The 15,836-nt window shown below is 42.8% G+C and overlaps 2 protein-coding genes across 7 annotated transcripts in view; one reads left to right on the top strand and one right to left on the bottom strand.

The window, feature by feature from the left end:
* The window catches only part of PPAT (phosphoribosyl pyrophosphate amidotransferase), a 96,699-nt gene that overhangs the window by 43,866 nt on the left and 36,997 nt on the right, over window positions 1–15,836 (bottom strand). The gene's annotated exons all lie outside the window — the stretch shown is intronic.
* PAICS (phosphoribosylaminoimidazole carboxylase and phosphoribosylaminoimidazolesuccinocarboxamide synthase) overlaps window positions 1–15,836 on the top strand; it is a 74,820-nt gene that overhangs the window by 3,556 nt on the left and 55,428 nt on the right. For 2 of the 6 annotated variants that reach the window (XM_090035973.1, XM_090035974.1), the window contains exons 2-6: window positions 4,933–5,019; window positions 10,420–10,899; window positions 11,999–12,088; window positions 12,277–12,369; window positions 14,641–14,709. The exons of 1 other annotated variant lie outside the window; for it this stretch is intronic. In XM_090035973.1, coding sequence (XP_089892099.1) covers window positions 4,933–5,019; window positions 10,420–10,899; window positions 11,999–12,088; window positions 12,277–12,369; window positions 14,641–14,709 — 819 coding nt within the window. The remainder of the gene's footprint in view (window positions 1–4,932; window positions 5,020–10,419; window positions 10,900–11,998; window positions 12,089–12,276; window positions 12,370–14,640; window positions 14,710–15,836) is intronic. 3 more of the 6 variants (XM_090035975.1, XM_090035977.1, XM_090035978.1) reach the window with 3 other exon arrangements.

Genomic DNA, 15,836 nt, shown 5'->3' on the forward strand with positions numbered 1-15,836 from the left:
AGTTCTTGGTTCATTAACTGATGGATATAGCAATACAGGCTGTGTACAGACATTACACTTAGACCAGTCTAAGTGGTTAGAATATCTCTAAACCCAGAGCAGTACATAAGTTCTGCACACACTGACCAGTCTAAAAATGGGACAAGCAGTTTAAGATAGACCTGATTCAAGGCAAATTCAAATCAGATCACTCTAAGGTTAAACCCATGCGTCAAACTTCTGTTCTGATTTAGTATCCATCTTTTTGAAGAGAAGTACATTTAGGTTTTTAATAATGGCTGTTTTACAGTTCATGAAACTTAAAATTTCCTTTATTAAGAATGAACAAAGTAGCTTAACATACTGAATACAGAATGAGGCACAAAGGAAGACAACACTTTCCACCATAACTCAGACAATGGTGCAAGGCTACACATTTCTGGATGCATCTTTGGCCTTCCTTCTCCTAGCCCCACTTGATCTTTTATGTATATTGGGCACATTAGCCTAAACACTGCACAGTAGCACAGCGGTTAAAAATCGTGCTAATAGCCTACTGCACTGAGCTATTAGGCTAATGCGCAATAAGCATCACAAAAAAACTGTGCGCCAGTACTACTGCCCAGTAACTCTAGCTACTGCATATTTATAGTTTCATAGTTTCTAGGGTCAGAAGGTACCTGAGTAGATCATCTAGTCTGCCCTCCCGCCATGGCAGGAAACAATACTGGGGTCAAACAACCCCAGCAAGATGTTCATCTAACCTCCTCTTAAAAACCCCCAGGGTAGGAACCAGGACCACCTCTCTTGGAAGTTGGTTCCAGATCCTAGCCACCCTGACCATGAAGTAGTGCTTCCTCATATCTAGCCTAAACCTTCCCTCTGCCAGCTTGTGACCGTTATTCCTGGTCACTCCAGGCAGTGCACGGGGGAACAGTGACTCCCCCAAAGCCCGTTGATCCCCCCTGACTAGTTTATAACAGGCCACTAGATCCCCCCTCAGCCTTTTCTTGTGGAGGCTGAACAGGTTCAGGTCCCATAGCCTCTCGTCACAGGGCCTGCCCTGCTGTCCCCAATCATGCAAGTGGCTCTCCTCTGGACCCTCTCGATGCTGTCGACATCCCTCTTGAAGTGCGGCGCCCAGAACTGGACGCAGTACTCCAGTTGCGGCCTGACCAGTGCTGCATAGAGGGGGAGGATCACCCCTTTGGACCTGCTTGAGATGCACCTGTGGATGCATGACAAGGTATGGTTGGCCTTCCTGACTGCCTCCCCACACTGCCGGCCCCTGTTCATCTTGGAGTCAATTATGACTCCAAGATCCTTTTCCACCTCCGTGCTGACAAGAGGGGAGTTCCCCAACCTGTAGGTATGGTGCCGCTTGTTCCTCCCCAGGTGCATCACCTTGCACTTGTCTGTGTTGAATCCCATCCTATTCACAGCCACCCACCCTTGTAGCCTGTATAGCTCTGATTGAAGCCTGATGCTACCTTCTAGTGTGCCCACATCCCCCCACATCTTAGTGTCATCAGCAAATTTGAACAGGGTGCTTTTTACACCCTCGTCCAAATTGCTGATGAAGATGTTGAACAGTGCAGGCCCGAGGACCGAGCCCTGCGGAACCCCACTGCCCACGTCCTTCCAGGTTGAGAAGGACCCATCCACTACCACCCTCTGGGTGCGGCCCTCCAGCCAGTTGGCGACCCAATTGACTGTGTGGGCGTCGACACCACAGTCCCCCAGTTTCTTAATGAGAACGGGGTGAGAGACAGTGTTGAATGCCTTCTGGAAGTCCAGGAAGACTATATCCACTGCTACCCCTGCATTTAATGATCTGGTGATCTGATCGTAAAAGGCCACCAGGTTGGTCTGACAGGACCTGCCACTGATGAACCCGTGTTGGTTGCCCCTAAGCATGAAGTCCCCAGCTGGCCTCTCCTGGATGTGTGCCAGCATAATTTTCTCAAACAGCTTGCCTAGGATCGAGGTAAGACTGACTCGCCTATAGTTTCCTTGGTCCGCCTTCCTCCCCTTTTTAAAGATTGGAACCATGTTGGCCCTCTTCCAGTCCTCTGGGACCACACCAGAGCACCATGAGTGCTCATAGAGCCGTGCCAGGGGTCCTGCAATGACCTTGGCCAATTTCTTAAGGACTCTAGGGTGGAGATCATCCGGGCTGGCTGACTTAAACACGTCCAGCCCCTCCAGAAGCCCCCTAACTAGTTCCACGCTAACCTTTGGCCCAGGTGTGCCTCCCCTGGGGCCCGAGGGGTACCCAGCAGGGAGGTGGCTGTTCTGGTCCCTACTTAGGAAGACAGAGGCAAAGAACTCGTTAAACATGTTAGCTTGGTCATCTGGTGTGACGACCAAATTCCCCAACGCGTCCTGCAAGGGCCCCACGTTACCCGGGACCTTCTTTTTGCCCCCTATGTATTTAAAAAGGACTTCTTATTGTTCTTAATCTGAGAAGCTAGTCCTAATTCCATCTTTGCCTTGGCCTTTCTAACTGCCCCCCTACAACCCCGAGCGACGGCAGAATAGTCATCCCTGGTGATGACCCCTTCCTTCCATTGAGTATATGCCTCCTTTTTAGCAAGGAGACAATCTCGGATGCTTTTGGTGAGCCAATGGAGGCTTGTGTGCTCTCCTGCTCCCTTTGATCCTTGTTGGGATTACCTTCCTTTGTGCTGGAGGATCGTCTCCTTAAGGAGCGACCACTCTCCTTGGACATCTGGCTCCCCTCCCCTCTGGGACCTCAGCGCATCCCCGACTATCCTCCTTAGCTCGCTGAAGTTTGCCCTTCTAAAGTCTAGGGCTGCTGCCTTACTGCATGCCCTTGCCACCTTGCTCTGCATGGTAAATTCCAGCAGGTGATGATCGCCGTCGCCCAGGTGGTCAAGCACCCGCAGCCCCCTCACCAGGTCGTCACCCATGGCCAGCACTAGGTCCAGCAAGGTGTCCCCCCTGGTGGGGCTGTGCAGCTCCTGGGCTAGATGGAGGTCCTGCACTCTGTCTAAGAACCTACGTGAGCGGTCAGACCTGGCTGACTGCTCTTCCCAGCAGATATCCGGGAAGTTCAGGTCCCCCATGACAACCACATCCTTAGCCTTCACTATCTCTGTGAGCTGACCCAAGAATTCCTGGTCAAGCTCTTCTCCCTGGTTGGGAGGTCTGTAGTAGACCCCCACCGTTAAATCTCTCACCCCTCGACTGCCTTGTACTCTAACCCAAAGCACCTCAGAATGCTCCTCCTCTGACACCTTGCTAATTAACGAGGATGTGTATTCCTCCTTGATATAGAGTGCCACGCCCCCACCTTTCCTTCCTATCCTGTCCCTCCTGTACAACCTATAGCCCTTGACATTCACCACCCAGTCATGCGTTTCGTCCCACCACGTTTCCGTGATCCCCACTATGTCCGGGCTGGTGTCAGCCATCAGGAGGGTGAGTTCCTTCTGCTTGTTTCCCATGCTATGAGCGTTTGTGTAGAGGTATTTGAGGCCTCCCACGGTTAGTACTTAGTACTTTATTAAGCGAATAGTAAACTAAATGCACAGTACCCAAGACACATTAATGAATGTGTAGGTGCACTCACTGAGAAGAGACTTCCATGGTCATCTAAGTCCAATCCCCTGCAGCGATGCAGGATACTATTTCTAAACCAGCCCAAAAAGATGCCAATGTTTAAAAAATTTTAATGAAGTATGCTTAGGTCACTGTCTTGACTTACACTTCTAAAAAAGATTTATTAAAAACAACTCTTTTTTTATAAAATTTCAGCAAAACAATACCTCAATCACCAGCTACAGAAACAAATCCTACAAGGTGACAATATGATACAAAGCAGTAGCCATAAAACTCTTTGCTGTTTACAGTGTAATAGCCTCTTCATGTTTTTAGTGATTTTCATAATCCAAAGCAAAGGAAGGACAGATTATCAAGTTTTTAATTTCTGAATATCACAGATCAAGAGCATCTGGAGTCCAAGGTGAAATAATTCATGTTGGTATGCATTTCTTTGTGTGTGCAAATGCTGTCATATGGTCACCATTTCTTTGCTCTTTGTTTAGGCCTTAATAAAACAGACAATGCACACACAAAAAATCTATTTTTATTCAAATATGAAATAGAGATGGAAACACACACATACACATATTTGTTAGCACATATTAAAGCTGTGTGATTATAAGTGCAAATTTAAGGTTTATTTCAGCAGTGACAGCCACACAAATCAATCTTCCCTCTTGGCAAGTCAAAATTAGTTTTTAGGCTCCACATATTCAAAACTTTACTCAAGCATGCCCACTTATGGAGGAACAACATACCACAGGATAAAATTCAACCTGCATAGGGAAAGAGTCCCCAAAACATAAAACCCTTCCTTGTATGTCCCCTCTAGTATTGCAAGGGATGGTAAATAGTAGCTCTCTATTTACTTTCTCTGCACAATTCTTGATTTAAAAATTGATCATACCCTTCCTTCAGCTGTTTTCTCTAAGCTAAAAAGTCCTATACCATTTTCTCTGTGTGCAGGAACCTCTCCATGCCCCTGACAATCCTTGTTCTCTTCTCAAAACCTATTCTTACAATAAATGTAATTTTTTTTTGCCTGGTAATCTGAATGGGAGCAAAGTCCATGTTTATTTGGATTTTTGCTTCCATTTTTATTTAGTAGCATTTTGTTAGAAAAATGGGTGCCCTCTAAAAAAAACTGAAAGAAAAAAACAACCCACATAAGACTCGAGTATGGAATAAATTTGTTTTCTACAAGGATTAAAAACACCTTTAAAATTGGTGTCAAACAGACTACATTTAAGACAGTTGTTTTACCCACTACTGCTTCTTTCCCATCCAGTTACTTCTTGTGAACTGCTGACTGTGTATGGACATTTAGTATCTTCAAAAATGATTTATTCCATACCAATTTTTCACATGAAAACTCTTCCCCCCCAGGTGAAATGTCAGTTGCATTAGAAGAGGATGAGGATGTCTCATCGGATCCATTACTTTTTATTTCGCATGTCAGACCAATTGAACTAGGTAGAGTATGATGGTGTGGGAAGCAAAAAAACCACCATACTTACAGAGTAGAGTAATTCTGGTATGTCTTGTTGCAATAAGTTTTCACTAGCCTCAATAAGTTTTTGATTAATATAAGTTTACAACAAAAACAAGACTGAACTTTCATCCCTCTGGTTTTAATGGTTTTAACATTCAGTAGCCTAATGAATAACTGGTTGTCTACCATAATACATGGCAGATGACCACTGCATGACCAATTTGCTGATTGCATGATTAGCTTTCACCCTCAGAAACCATCCCATGCTGCAGCTAAATCATATTAACTACATTTATCTTAATTTATTATTTACTAATGAAGCGTCTGTTATATGATACTGTGAGAAACATGCCCTTTGTGGTTTATCTGCAAGTCATCCGATTTCTGCATAAAATGGCAAATCTGTGAGCAAATGGGCTGAGGGGAAATCTGTAGGGACAAGACACAAAAGAATCCTGTATCCAAGAATGCCAACTCCCAGCTGAATAGCTCAAGTCTGCAGTAGCCTACACAGCAGTTATACCCGCTCCTGAAGCAGTGGTATGGCTACCAATTTGGTGGCCCACCAACCATGCAGTAACAACTTACCTGGGAATGGCTGAGCTGAAATGTTGCCTTGACTAAGGAAATTCTTGCTCAGCAGAGATGAGCAACTATAAGCCATCTGCTTCCCCAGCAAAAGTCCTCACAACCCTGTTGGTCCTGCTAGTTAGTCACCAGCTGACAGATTTGAAATAGCAAACAAACTCCTTCCCCAAACTACCAGAAGCGTTCACCTTGAATGTGGTGCATGTCTGCACTCATTAAGCAGGCAACTTGCCAACTAATGACAGGTTAAACAGAAGGTTTGTTCAAAGGATGGGAAGGCAGCAGTTCAGGAAAATAAAGTTTATTATGATATTAGTTGTACAATGGAGACCGTTGTGCTGAGATTCACTGTTGAATCTAAGAAATGTGGCACAGAACTTGCTTCCTAGGGAGCTGGGGAGGAACCTAAGATGGCTTGAGATCACCTGAGCTGGTTTAAGAGTGAGAGAGACCTCAATACAACTGATATAGCTCTGAGGAGCTGAGTAGCCAGTCCCTGGCTTCTGATAGGTAGAAGCAATTCACATGATACGTTTTGCCTATCCATCCTTGACATGCCCTTCCTGCCAGATGTATACATCTTTACTGATATTTCTACTCAGATCAATACTTAAAGGAGTAGAGGGTCTAAATCAACATTATTAATTAGCGCTCAACAATGTAGCATAAGGCATCATCATTTGGGACATTGAAAGACTTTAGTTCTGGCTGAAGAGAAAAGGCAACCTTGTAAAAACAGACAAATTCACTACTGTGTAGTCCTTTTAAGTACACAGCCTTGGGACTGCAAAGGGGTGGTGGCTGGAACTATACACTCACCCAAACTTAATGTAGGCAATTCTCATTAAGTACAGAATAACCCATTTCAATTGCTGTCAGTGCTGTGGTATTAGCAGCCCCAAAACTGACTAGCTCCTGTCATTTTCAAGGCTTCTAATAGTCAGTTTCAGGGCTACTATTAGAAGCCTTGAAAATGACAGGAGCTAATCTGTTTCAGGGCTGTTATCTCCCCTCATTTTCAAGTCTTCTAATAGCAGCCTTGAAACTGACTAGCTCCTGTCAATTTCAAGGCTTTTAATAGCAGCCTTCTGACAGCTGCTTCCCCTTCACTGTTTCTGGCACCAATTATGCTGCAGTGAAATGGAGTTCAATTACATTATGAAGTAGACATCATGGCTGAAAGGTGCTATGCACTTAAGCAGTTTAGGCACTTGATAAATATACAGGTAACCAGAGTTTGTTAGAAACAAAAGGGCAAAAGATCGGGACCTGTATCTCATTACAGTCCTCAAATTAATAATGGTGTTATCTAATACACACACATAAATGGAGGTGACTGGACACAAGCTCTCAAAACTACAGTACCACAATCTAAATCTTGTCTAGTGAGCTTCACACAGATTTCAAGCTGTTTACAAAAGAAGGCACGTTCATTATTCGTATTTATGGACAGGGAAACTGAGATATGAACAAACACCCTGGAAGAAATCCTGCTTAAGTCTTTTCTGAAAGCAGAAAGGTAGAGAAGAGGTGCATCTTAGCAGGCATCTGCAATTTTCTTTTGTCACCTGGGTCTGCCCACTTTTTGAGGTCCCTTTCAGTCCTATATTCAAAGGCTTGTGAGGTAGGCTTTGGGTAAAAAGACAAATGAACACTCTGGTGAATTACCATGCTACCAAAACTATACAGCTATTACTATTTTTAGAGCTTCTTAAGAATTTTTTGGGGTTACCCTTTTCATTTGAAAAATGGTGATTCACTAAAACCAAGAAGTTTCAACAGGGAACTGTTAATTTTGATAGATTTCTCTACTCAAATTTTTGAAAATGGTCAAAGTAGGATCTTAAGACACTCTAAAAAACAAAAGTTTTCATTGCCAGTTCCTAAATATTTGTGTTTATAAATGTAACCTAATTAGAATTTTTAAAAAGTAGCTAAAAGAAAACCATCCAAGTACCCTAGATCAGTGCTTCTCAAACTATCTGACGTGGTGGACTGGCAATTTTTTTTCCAGTGGGTCAGGGGCTGGTGCCCAGTTCAGCTGGTGGCAGCAACTGCGTGTAACAGCACTACACAAATGCGCAACCGGCTGTTTCTTTCTCTTTCCTCACCTCGCACGACGTGACATCACCTGGAGTGTTGCAACATACAAACTGTGGCGCTATGACATATCAAGGTTATGCTTCTGAAAATATATTTCTTTCTTTCCTGGCAACTCGATGCAGACCGGCGACTGGTGGCTCGCAGACCGGCACCAGTCTGCAGACCACCACTTTGAGAAGCACTGCCCTAGATCACTTAGTTTTTGTGACAATTTTTTTTTTTTTAAGTTTTGATTTTTCAAGAAATTAAGAGGCAGGATTTTTTTTTAATTACCATCTTCACAAGGAACTGATAGCCATTTTCCACCTAGTACAATGTTTTACTGCAAAAAATCAGTTCACCTAGCCATTATGACCCAATTCAAGGCACTGTCCATGGCATTTCAAACCCTGCAAGTCAGACCTATCCATAAGAAGTGCTGGCCCAATTCAGAAATCTAAACAATCCTCCTACTGCACAACTATTAAATGTTCCTTAGCTGTGAAATGCAAAAATGAAAAAATAATATATATAATCTCAGACAAGGCAGATGTTAAAAACTTTATTAGGAAATTGTTAAAATTTTATTTATATAAATATAAATACATACATGTAGAATGTGAAGGGATAATAGAGGAACTTTCTCATTGAGAAAGATCAATTGAAACATATCAATTGATCTATCTATCTCAATTTCCTAATAAAGTTTTTAACATCTGTTCTCAGCACTTTTAAAGTGACAGACACTTCATTATCTGAGAGGTTAGAGATGGAGAGGAAGGAAAAGGCCAACAAAAGAAAATGAGAAAGATCCTCTTATCTCTTCAGACTCTACATGTATAGATTTATATTTATATAAATAAAATTTCAACAATTTCCTAATAAAGTTTTTAACACCTGCCTTGTCTGAAATATATATATTATTTTTTCCAGCGGGATTGTTAGCAGACAGATTAGTCAGCTGAGGCAATTCCCAATAGCTGAGCTGCAACCTCTTCAAGCTTCTTTGATGTTCATTGTGATCCATTATAGCAATCCCTATGGAGTACTGGTAATTTCAAAAGCCTGCTCCTAACACTCCTTCTTCAGGGCAGTGGTGCTTAACTTTTAGGTCCTGTGGGCCAAATGAGTGGTGTAGGGCTGGTCTGCAGGCCAAATCAGACCCCCACACCACAGGATTGGGCCTGCCTGCCCTGCAGGGGTATCTGGGCCCCATGCTGCCCTGCATGCCAGATCTAGTGCACAGGGTCATGGCTTATGGGGCTCCCCATGGACCTGTAGGGAGCTCTACAGGCTGGATGACAGGCACTGGGGGTCAGATCTGGCTCATGGGCTGGGGCTTCAGTATGCCTGTATTAAGGCACATGTAGAAACACAGTTGGTGTGTCACCTGCAAATTAGCCTTTTTAACTGTGCTGTATCAGCAGGCCAGCTACTGCTAAGGCTTCTCTCAACAAACATAGAACCTTAATTATTAAACAAAGCAGGGGGGAAATTGCCATCTTTTTAAGTAAAGCTCTTCTAAGCAGAATGACTTGTGGACAACCATATGCAGCAATTATTCCTTAAACAAGTTTATCATTAAATACCTTATTTTGCAAAAGTATGCTTCACTGAATCAGAATGTGTTAGTGATATTTTTGCCACCAGAGAGAGTTCAACAACTATAAAAGTGTCTTAACACTCTCACCTGGACTGCCCTTTAGAAAAGGATGATTTCAGAGGCATTATTTATATCACCAGTCTAACTGCAAAATTTGTGCCAACTACTCTGCATATTAACTTAATTTGCAAGTATGCAAATGACTTGCAGAATAAAGGGGAAATCATGACTTTTCTAAATCTGCACAAGATTCTATGAAAGACAGAAAATCCTATTTCACTGCCATTAGGAGCACAAAATAAAACTAGTTAAGCAAATTCACTATTACACAAAAAACTCAAGCACACATTTTTAAAATATAGTTTATTTATTAAGATGTTTTAAAAATATTGCAAAAAAAGTTAGAAATCACTCTTATGAAAATTATTGTTTACCAGTTCTGCACAGTATGTTTTCTGATTAATCAGATCAATTTATTTTTATAATGGACTGAGCTTGGGAAATGTCCCACTCCAAACTATGAAAATTGGGTTCTGTACCCAGCTCTTTTATGGACTTGTGTGACTTTAGGGAAATAATCATTATGCACACCACACAAAGCTTTTTTGTAAGGGTTAATGACCTGATTCTACAAATATCTACATAAGTTTAACTTCCTACATGCATGCAAAACCAAAAAGATTCCATACATTCATGAAATTAAGTCCACGTCTGCAGGGTCAAGGCCTAGCTGATTGGTGTTTGGATAGTGCCCTGAGGTCATGAGATGGAAGACGTTTCATAAATGTCTTACTATTTTAAACAATAAACAGCACTACAAAACAAATCTATTGATCCTGAAATCAATCTGTCTGAGAAAAGAGAACTACTAATTAGACAAACTAAAATGCATCATTATAAACGTCACATACTGTACATAAGAGCTGCACATACTATACAGCTTCATAATTTAACAAAATGCTGACAATTCACTGCTTGATATTATTTCTTTGATATTATTTTTATTTTTGCTCCATTGTGTTTGGGGAAAAATTGTTAAGAAATAAAAACCACTTTCCTTCAATTCTCATTCTCTCTGTCCTCCCTCTACCCCAACTACCTAATGCAGGTAACCCGTATCTGTGTCTCTCCACCACCCCTCATGATGCAGGTAATCCAACCTCAGCACTAGACGCTTCCAAAAATCCACCTTTTATTCCAACGGTAGCGAGCGAAGGAGGAAAACACTGGACTGTTAATGAAGTCAGAGCTCTAATATGCATATGGTCAGACAAAAACATCCAGCAACAACTGGAGGGCACAGTGAGAAATAAAAGAATATTTGAACAGGTTGCTGCTAGGCTTCAAAAATTCGGAATTGACAGGGACTGGAAGCAGTGCAGAACAAAGTATAAAAATCTAAAACATGAATACAAGAGCGTAAAAAACGCCCAAGACTCAGGGAATGTGAATAAAAGTATGATATTCTTTAATGAACTGGATGCTATTCTGGGACACAGTACTGTTGAACAATCAAGTAAATCAGATAACAATGAAAGCAAGAGGCCTACAGAATGGACAGAAGCTAATACAGAAAAGGACTCCATAGGTAAGAACTCTGGCTATCCAAACATTGTTTGCCATTATTAGTTTTCAAGCATTAAAACAACTTAAAAAGTTACACAAGCATCTGCTAGATCAGTGGTTCCCAAAGTATGATCTATGGACAACAGTGTTTTATAAGGACAGCTAGCAGAACAGCGCATACTCCCTCCCATCCCCACTTTTCAATTAAAATACTGGCAATAAAAGGGTGAACTAGTCCAAAAAGTATTGACAGCAGTCCACTGCTCCAAAATATTTCAAAACCAATGAGCTACCCAAAATATTTATTGGGAAAAAAGCAAACAAACCATGAATGGAAACATGCTAACTTGTCTAGTGGGTTAATTCTAAAATAATACTGTATTACACAGGTTGATCTTTCATACTAGGTAACAATCATCAAATCCTTTTACAAAAGGAAATGACATGTAAAGGCTAAGAAGAGATTTCTCTTTCAAATGATATGTAAAAATATGAAGAGATTACGATTCAAAAGAAATGCAGGGAAGCCCTTTCAAATGCAAAAAGAGGTAAAGGAGGTTGTTCTGACCCAAACAATGGCAAGATTATCTGCAGGAAGGAACAGAGAAAAGACTAGAACTACAAGAGTGGAGGAAGAAAGCAGGAGAGCAGAGAAAGTGCAGGTTTGGCCTATGGTCATGTTAACAATGCCCTCCTCATGCCCTACTCCCCCCTTTAACTTTTCAACACACATCTCACTTTGTTCCAGAAACAGGACAAACCTGTAGATGTTGCGGAAAAGCTTCATTATCCATAACATTTTCTAGCATAATTTTCTAGCTGTTGAAAATTATGAAAAGCTGTAAAGACAGCAGGTAGAATGGTAGCAGGATCTGCATTTTATTCTGTGTGGTCATAGTTACCTGTCAATGTTAAGTGATATTGCTAGGTGAATAAATTATAAGAACTTTAAAGATCTAGTCAAGGGGGTCCACAGCTTGGTACCCTGGGTTCACTGCTGGTTAAAAGGAGGAAAGAAAGTAACAAACAAACAATGAATAATGTACTGAAACAAACTTCTACAACTGCAAAAGTACTATAGATAAGCAATATCCTAATTCAATAATACATTATTTACACAGAAACATCAGGAGACACAGGTGAAGAGGATTCTGTTAGTAATGTTTCAGAAGACCTACGAGTTATAGAAATAAAGAAATGTTCTGAGTCAGGTAATTTAAACGTTCCTGTTTTCTTTTAAATTGTAGTTTAAAATAAAATCCATATCTAAACTCCCAAAGCAACATTTTGAAACACCCACAGAGCAATATAAAGGCCTAAAAGTAGAAGAAAAAAAGAATGTCAATAGACTGTGTAGTATTGATCACTATGTAATCTTTATCTTTATCTATATATGCAGTGCTCCCTACAAAATTTGATGAAAATAATACTGTATGCAATAGGTTGGAATGCCCAAGGACCACACGTATAAAAGAAGAAGAAACTGGTTTAGGTGAGCTGAGTTTCATTTCCTGTTATTTACTTCAGTTTTACAACTCCACAATTTGGCATTGTTCAGTCAGCTGTGGTATAACCCAATATGAAATTTTGCTTATTCATTAGTTGTCACAAAGTCCACACTGGTCTGGTGGTTCATGGAGGTGTCATGAATGTTTTCTTGTACTGATATGGCATGAGTGGTCTCACTCTGGAAGGCACTCTGAATGTAAGATCTGTATCCATTTCTGTTGCCGTTATCACAGTATATGTTACGTTATGCTGTCTGTATATATATTTTATTGTTTGGGATACGGTTTAGTCAAAGTAAGGGAGTGGGCAGAACTGCTAAACTCTTTTAGTATTGTGACACAAGGACAAGAAAAATTGCTACTCCCATACATAAGCAGAAGACATTATTAGGTACCCAAGGCATTGTCTGCCTGTAATAGGGAAATCAACTCCTCTATAGAAAAGGCATCCGAGAGAAAAGGCCCATCAGCCAGAGGAATTCCAGGTGCCTCAGGGAGACCAGGGTTCTTGGTTGTAGCTGTGTTGGTCTAAGGACATAGGCAGGCAAGGTTCTTTGGCTTGGATATCTTTTATTAGACAACTAGTTGGAGAAAGTTATTTGCAAGCTTTCGGGCACAAACACCCTTCCTCAGGCAATGGGAGACACTGCCATTTGTCTTGGGCTGTGTCTAAATAGACAGTGGGGGACCAGAAATTTATGGAGGATTCTGGAGACGCATGATCAATTAGAATACTGCTGATGGGGGCAGGTGGGTACTAGTTTTGGGGGTATTTGAGGGTCCAAGATAGATTCAGGGTCTTTTGGATTTTTCCTCAGGCTGGATAAGGCTCAGGAGCCAGTGCTGGCAGAAACAGCAGGATGGCTGATTTCTGCTGATGCTGACAGGTCTCTCAGAAGGGCTAGGGTGTAGCCAGATGAGAGGGTAAGAAACTTTACTTGCCTAGTTTTTCTGTCTACAAAGTTATGGTCACTTTTGCTTGTATAATTCTTTTCTCCTACCTAAGAAATCCTTTCGTCTCCTTACTGGTTGCTTGTAGAACGAGCGATCTCTGGGCAAGTGATATTCCAGACTAGCCCATTCTGTGGAAAGGGAGACCTAAAATTTCTTTCACAACCCAAAGGAGAGACCACCTGGAGCTCTTTGCTGCAGCTGTGGGGTCTAGTATAAGGGCAGTGGAGTTCAGATAGGGAGATAGTCCAGGGGAACCCAAGTCTGTTCCTTGGGACAACAGTGGAACAGCAGGGAGATGCTCTGGGGGGCACTCTGTAGATGGGTTTGTGACAAGAGTAAAGTCTGACAAATGTTTAAAAGGTAAAAATGTCAAATGGGAAGATAAAAAAAAGATGTAAGTTGCTTCCTGTTGGCTACAGAATGAGGGTTCAGTGTTCTACCCCCATGTGGTGTTTACAGAGATGCAGGACAGATTATGGCTGGTAGTTCAATATTCAGGGTAAAAGTAGGGGCTTAACACTCAATTGGAGGGGTGCAGAAATGATTTACTGTAATGTCACTAGGGACAGACAGAAGTAACTTCCAAAATGGTTTCAAGTGAAGTGTGCTTGGAAACTTTTCAGGTAAACCATTTCAGCCAGGGGACAAACATACAGCCCCTGGGACATTCCCCAGCTGCAGCCTCCTCTTGTGCTAACAAGATAGGCAGAAGCACACTAGAGCAGCATTTTTCAACCTGCGGGTTGCAAGAATATATGAAAAGGTTGCAAACAAACCAGGGCTGGTGCTGGGGCTGGACAGCTGGCAGCCTCTGCCTCTCTGTCCCTGGACAAATTGTGTCCAGGGACAGAGAAGCAAAAAGTGAAACACTTCAAAGTAGTGGCTCATTTAAAGAGCTACTGCTCTGCAGAGTTTCAGCAGCTCTTCGAATGTTTCAAAGGGCATGGGCAGACACAGTTCTTTGGGTAAATCTGATATCTTTTACTGGACCAACTAAAATAGTTGGAAAACTTCTTTGCAAGCTTTCAGGTACAAACACCCTTCTTCAGGCAGAGGAAGCATCTGCAGCAGTCAAAGGACATGTATATTTATACAGCTGGCCCTCTGAAACTGTTTCAAATATGGTTTTAAGCATTTCTAGTAAAGACTCTGTGACCTCCCTTAGCTGCAAGAAACTGAGTATGCTTATAAAATAAGATTTTTATTAAGGGGTACTATGGTAGGCTATGATAGGCTACGGCATTCAAAGAGTCTAATGTAAAACTAAAGAATTTTAATGTAAAACTTGAATCTTTTGGCAGATGGTTCTGTGAACACTACCTCAGAGAACCTAGCAGTTCCATATACTCTGAAAGAGACTGCTGTGATAAGTGAGTGATTAAAGCATTTCATTGATCACAAGAAGTAATTTGAGGTGTACTGGATGGTATTACTGTAGCTCATTTCCTTAAGGCAGGAACTGTGTGCTATTAAAAATGTAAGTTCAGTCACATTCTCCCTTTGTCATAAAAGCACATAACCACATATTCTACAGACAATGAGGCTAAGCACAGAGAGTCACAAACCCAAAGCTAAATAAATTCAGTCTTTGCAGGTTAAACTGTAAATGTGGGAGAAGTCAAAACTGGACAACATGACTAATCTTTGTAGGTTAAACATGGGATGGCAGCCAGGGTCGGGGATCAGACCCTTGAAGGCTTTCCCCTCCACTCCAGCAGGGTGGGGGGGCATGGCCAGGTCCCAGCTCAAAACTGGCCTGCCAAGGCAGAGTTGGGGGAAGAGGGGTTTAAACTCCCTCCTTGGTCCATATAGGACCTCAACCAGGGTCTGTCTGGGGGGCAATAGAGCCCCTCCCCAGGATCCCACCACAACACCCCAAGTGTACCTGCTCAAGGCCCCCTCTCCCCACTGGAGCAGAGTGGAAAAAGCCTGGGAGGGGTTGACTTCCCATGGCCAGGCAGACCTTGGCTGAGGTCACATACAGGCCAGGGAGGGGGTTTAAATCTGCCTTAGCCTGCAGGGCCAGGTGGGGGTCTGTCCATAACCTCTTCACTTCATTTGAGTTGGGAGTGGAAGAAAAGCCTGGGAGGGGTTGCCTCCCCCAGCTGGGGTCCCATGTGGGCCAAGGAAGCAGTTTAAACTCCCCTCCCCCAACTCTGCCTCAGCATGCCAGCTCTGGGCCATGCTGGGGGGGGGGGGGGGCGGGGGAGGACAAGCCTGGGAGGGGCTGTTTAAACCCCTCTGTGCCTCAGTCTGGCAGCCCAGGCCAGGGTCTGGCCATGCATCCCCCCCCCAGACACACACACTCTGCTCAACCAGACAGTTGGGGGAAAAGCCTGGGAGAGGTTGCTTCCTCCACCCAAACAGGCAAGCCCCAGCTGGGGGCTGGATCCAGGTCCATCCCCCCCCTGCCCCAACTCCTTCTCAGCCAGGTGGAACAGTGATAGTGCTCCAGCTAGGGAGTAGATGGGTGGGGCCAACCCTGCCCCACTGGAGC

The sequence above is a fragment of the Crocodylus siamensis genome, chromosome 2 (genome assembly GCF_052110815.1).
Source record: "Crocodylus siamensis isolate JL-2025a chromosome 2, ASM5211081v1, whole genome shotgun sequence".
NCBI classification, from domain to species: domain Eukaryota; kingdom Metazoa; phylum Chordata; order Crocodylia; family Crocodylidae; genus Crocodylus; species Crocodylus siamensis.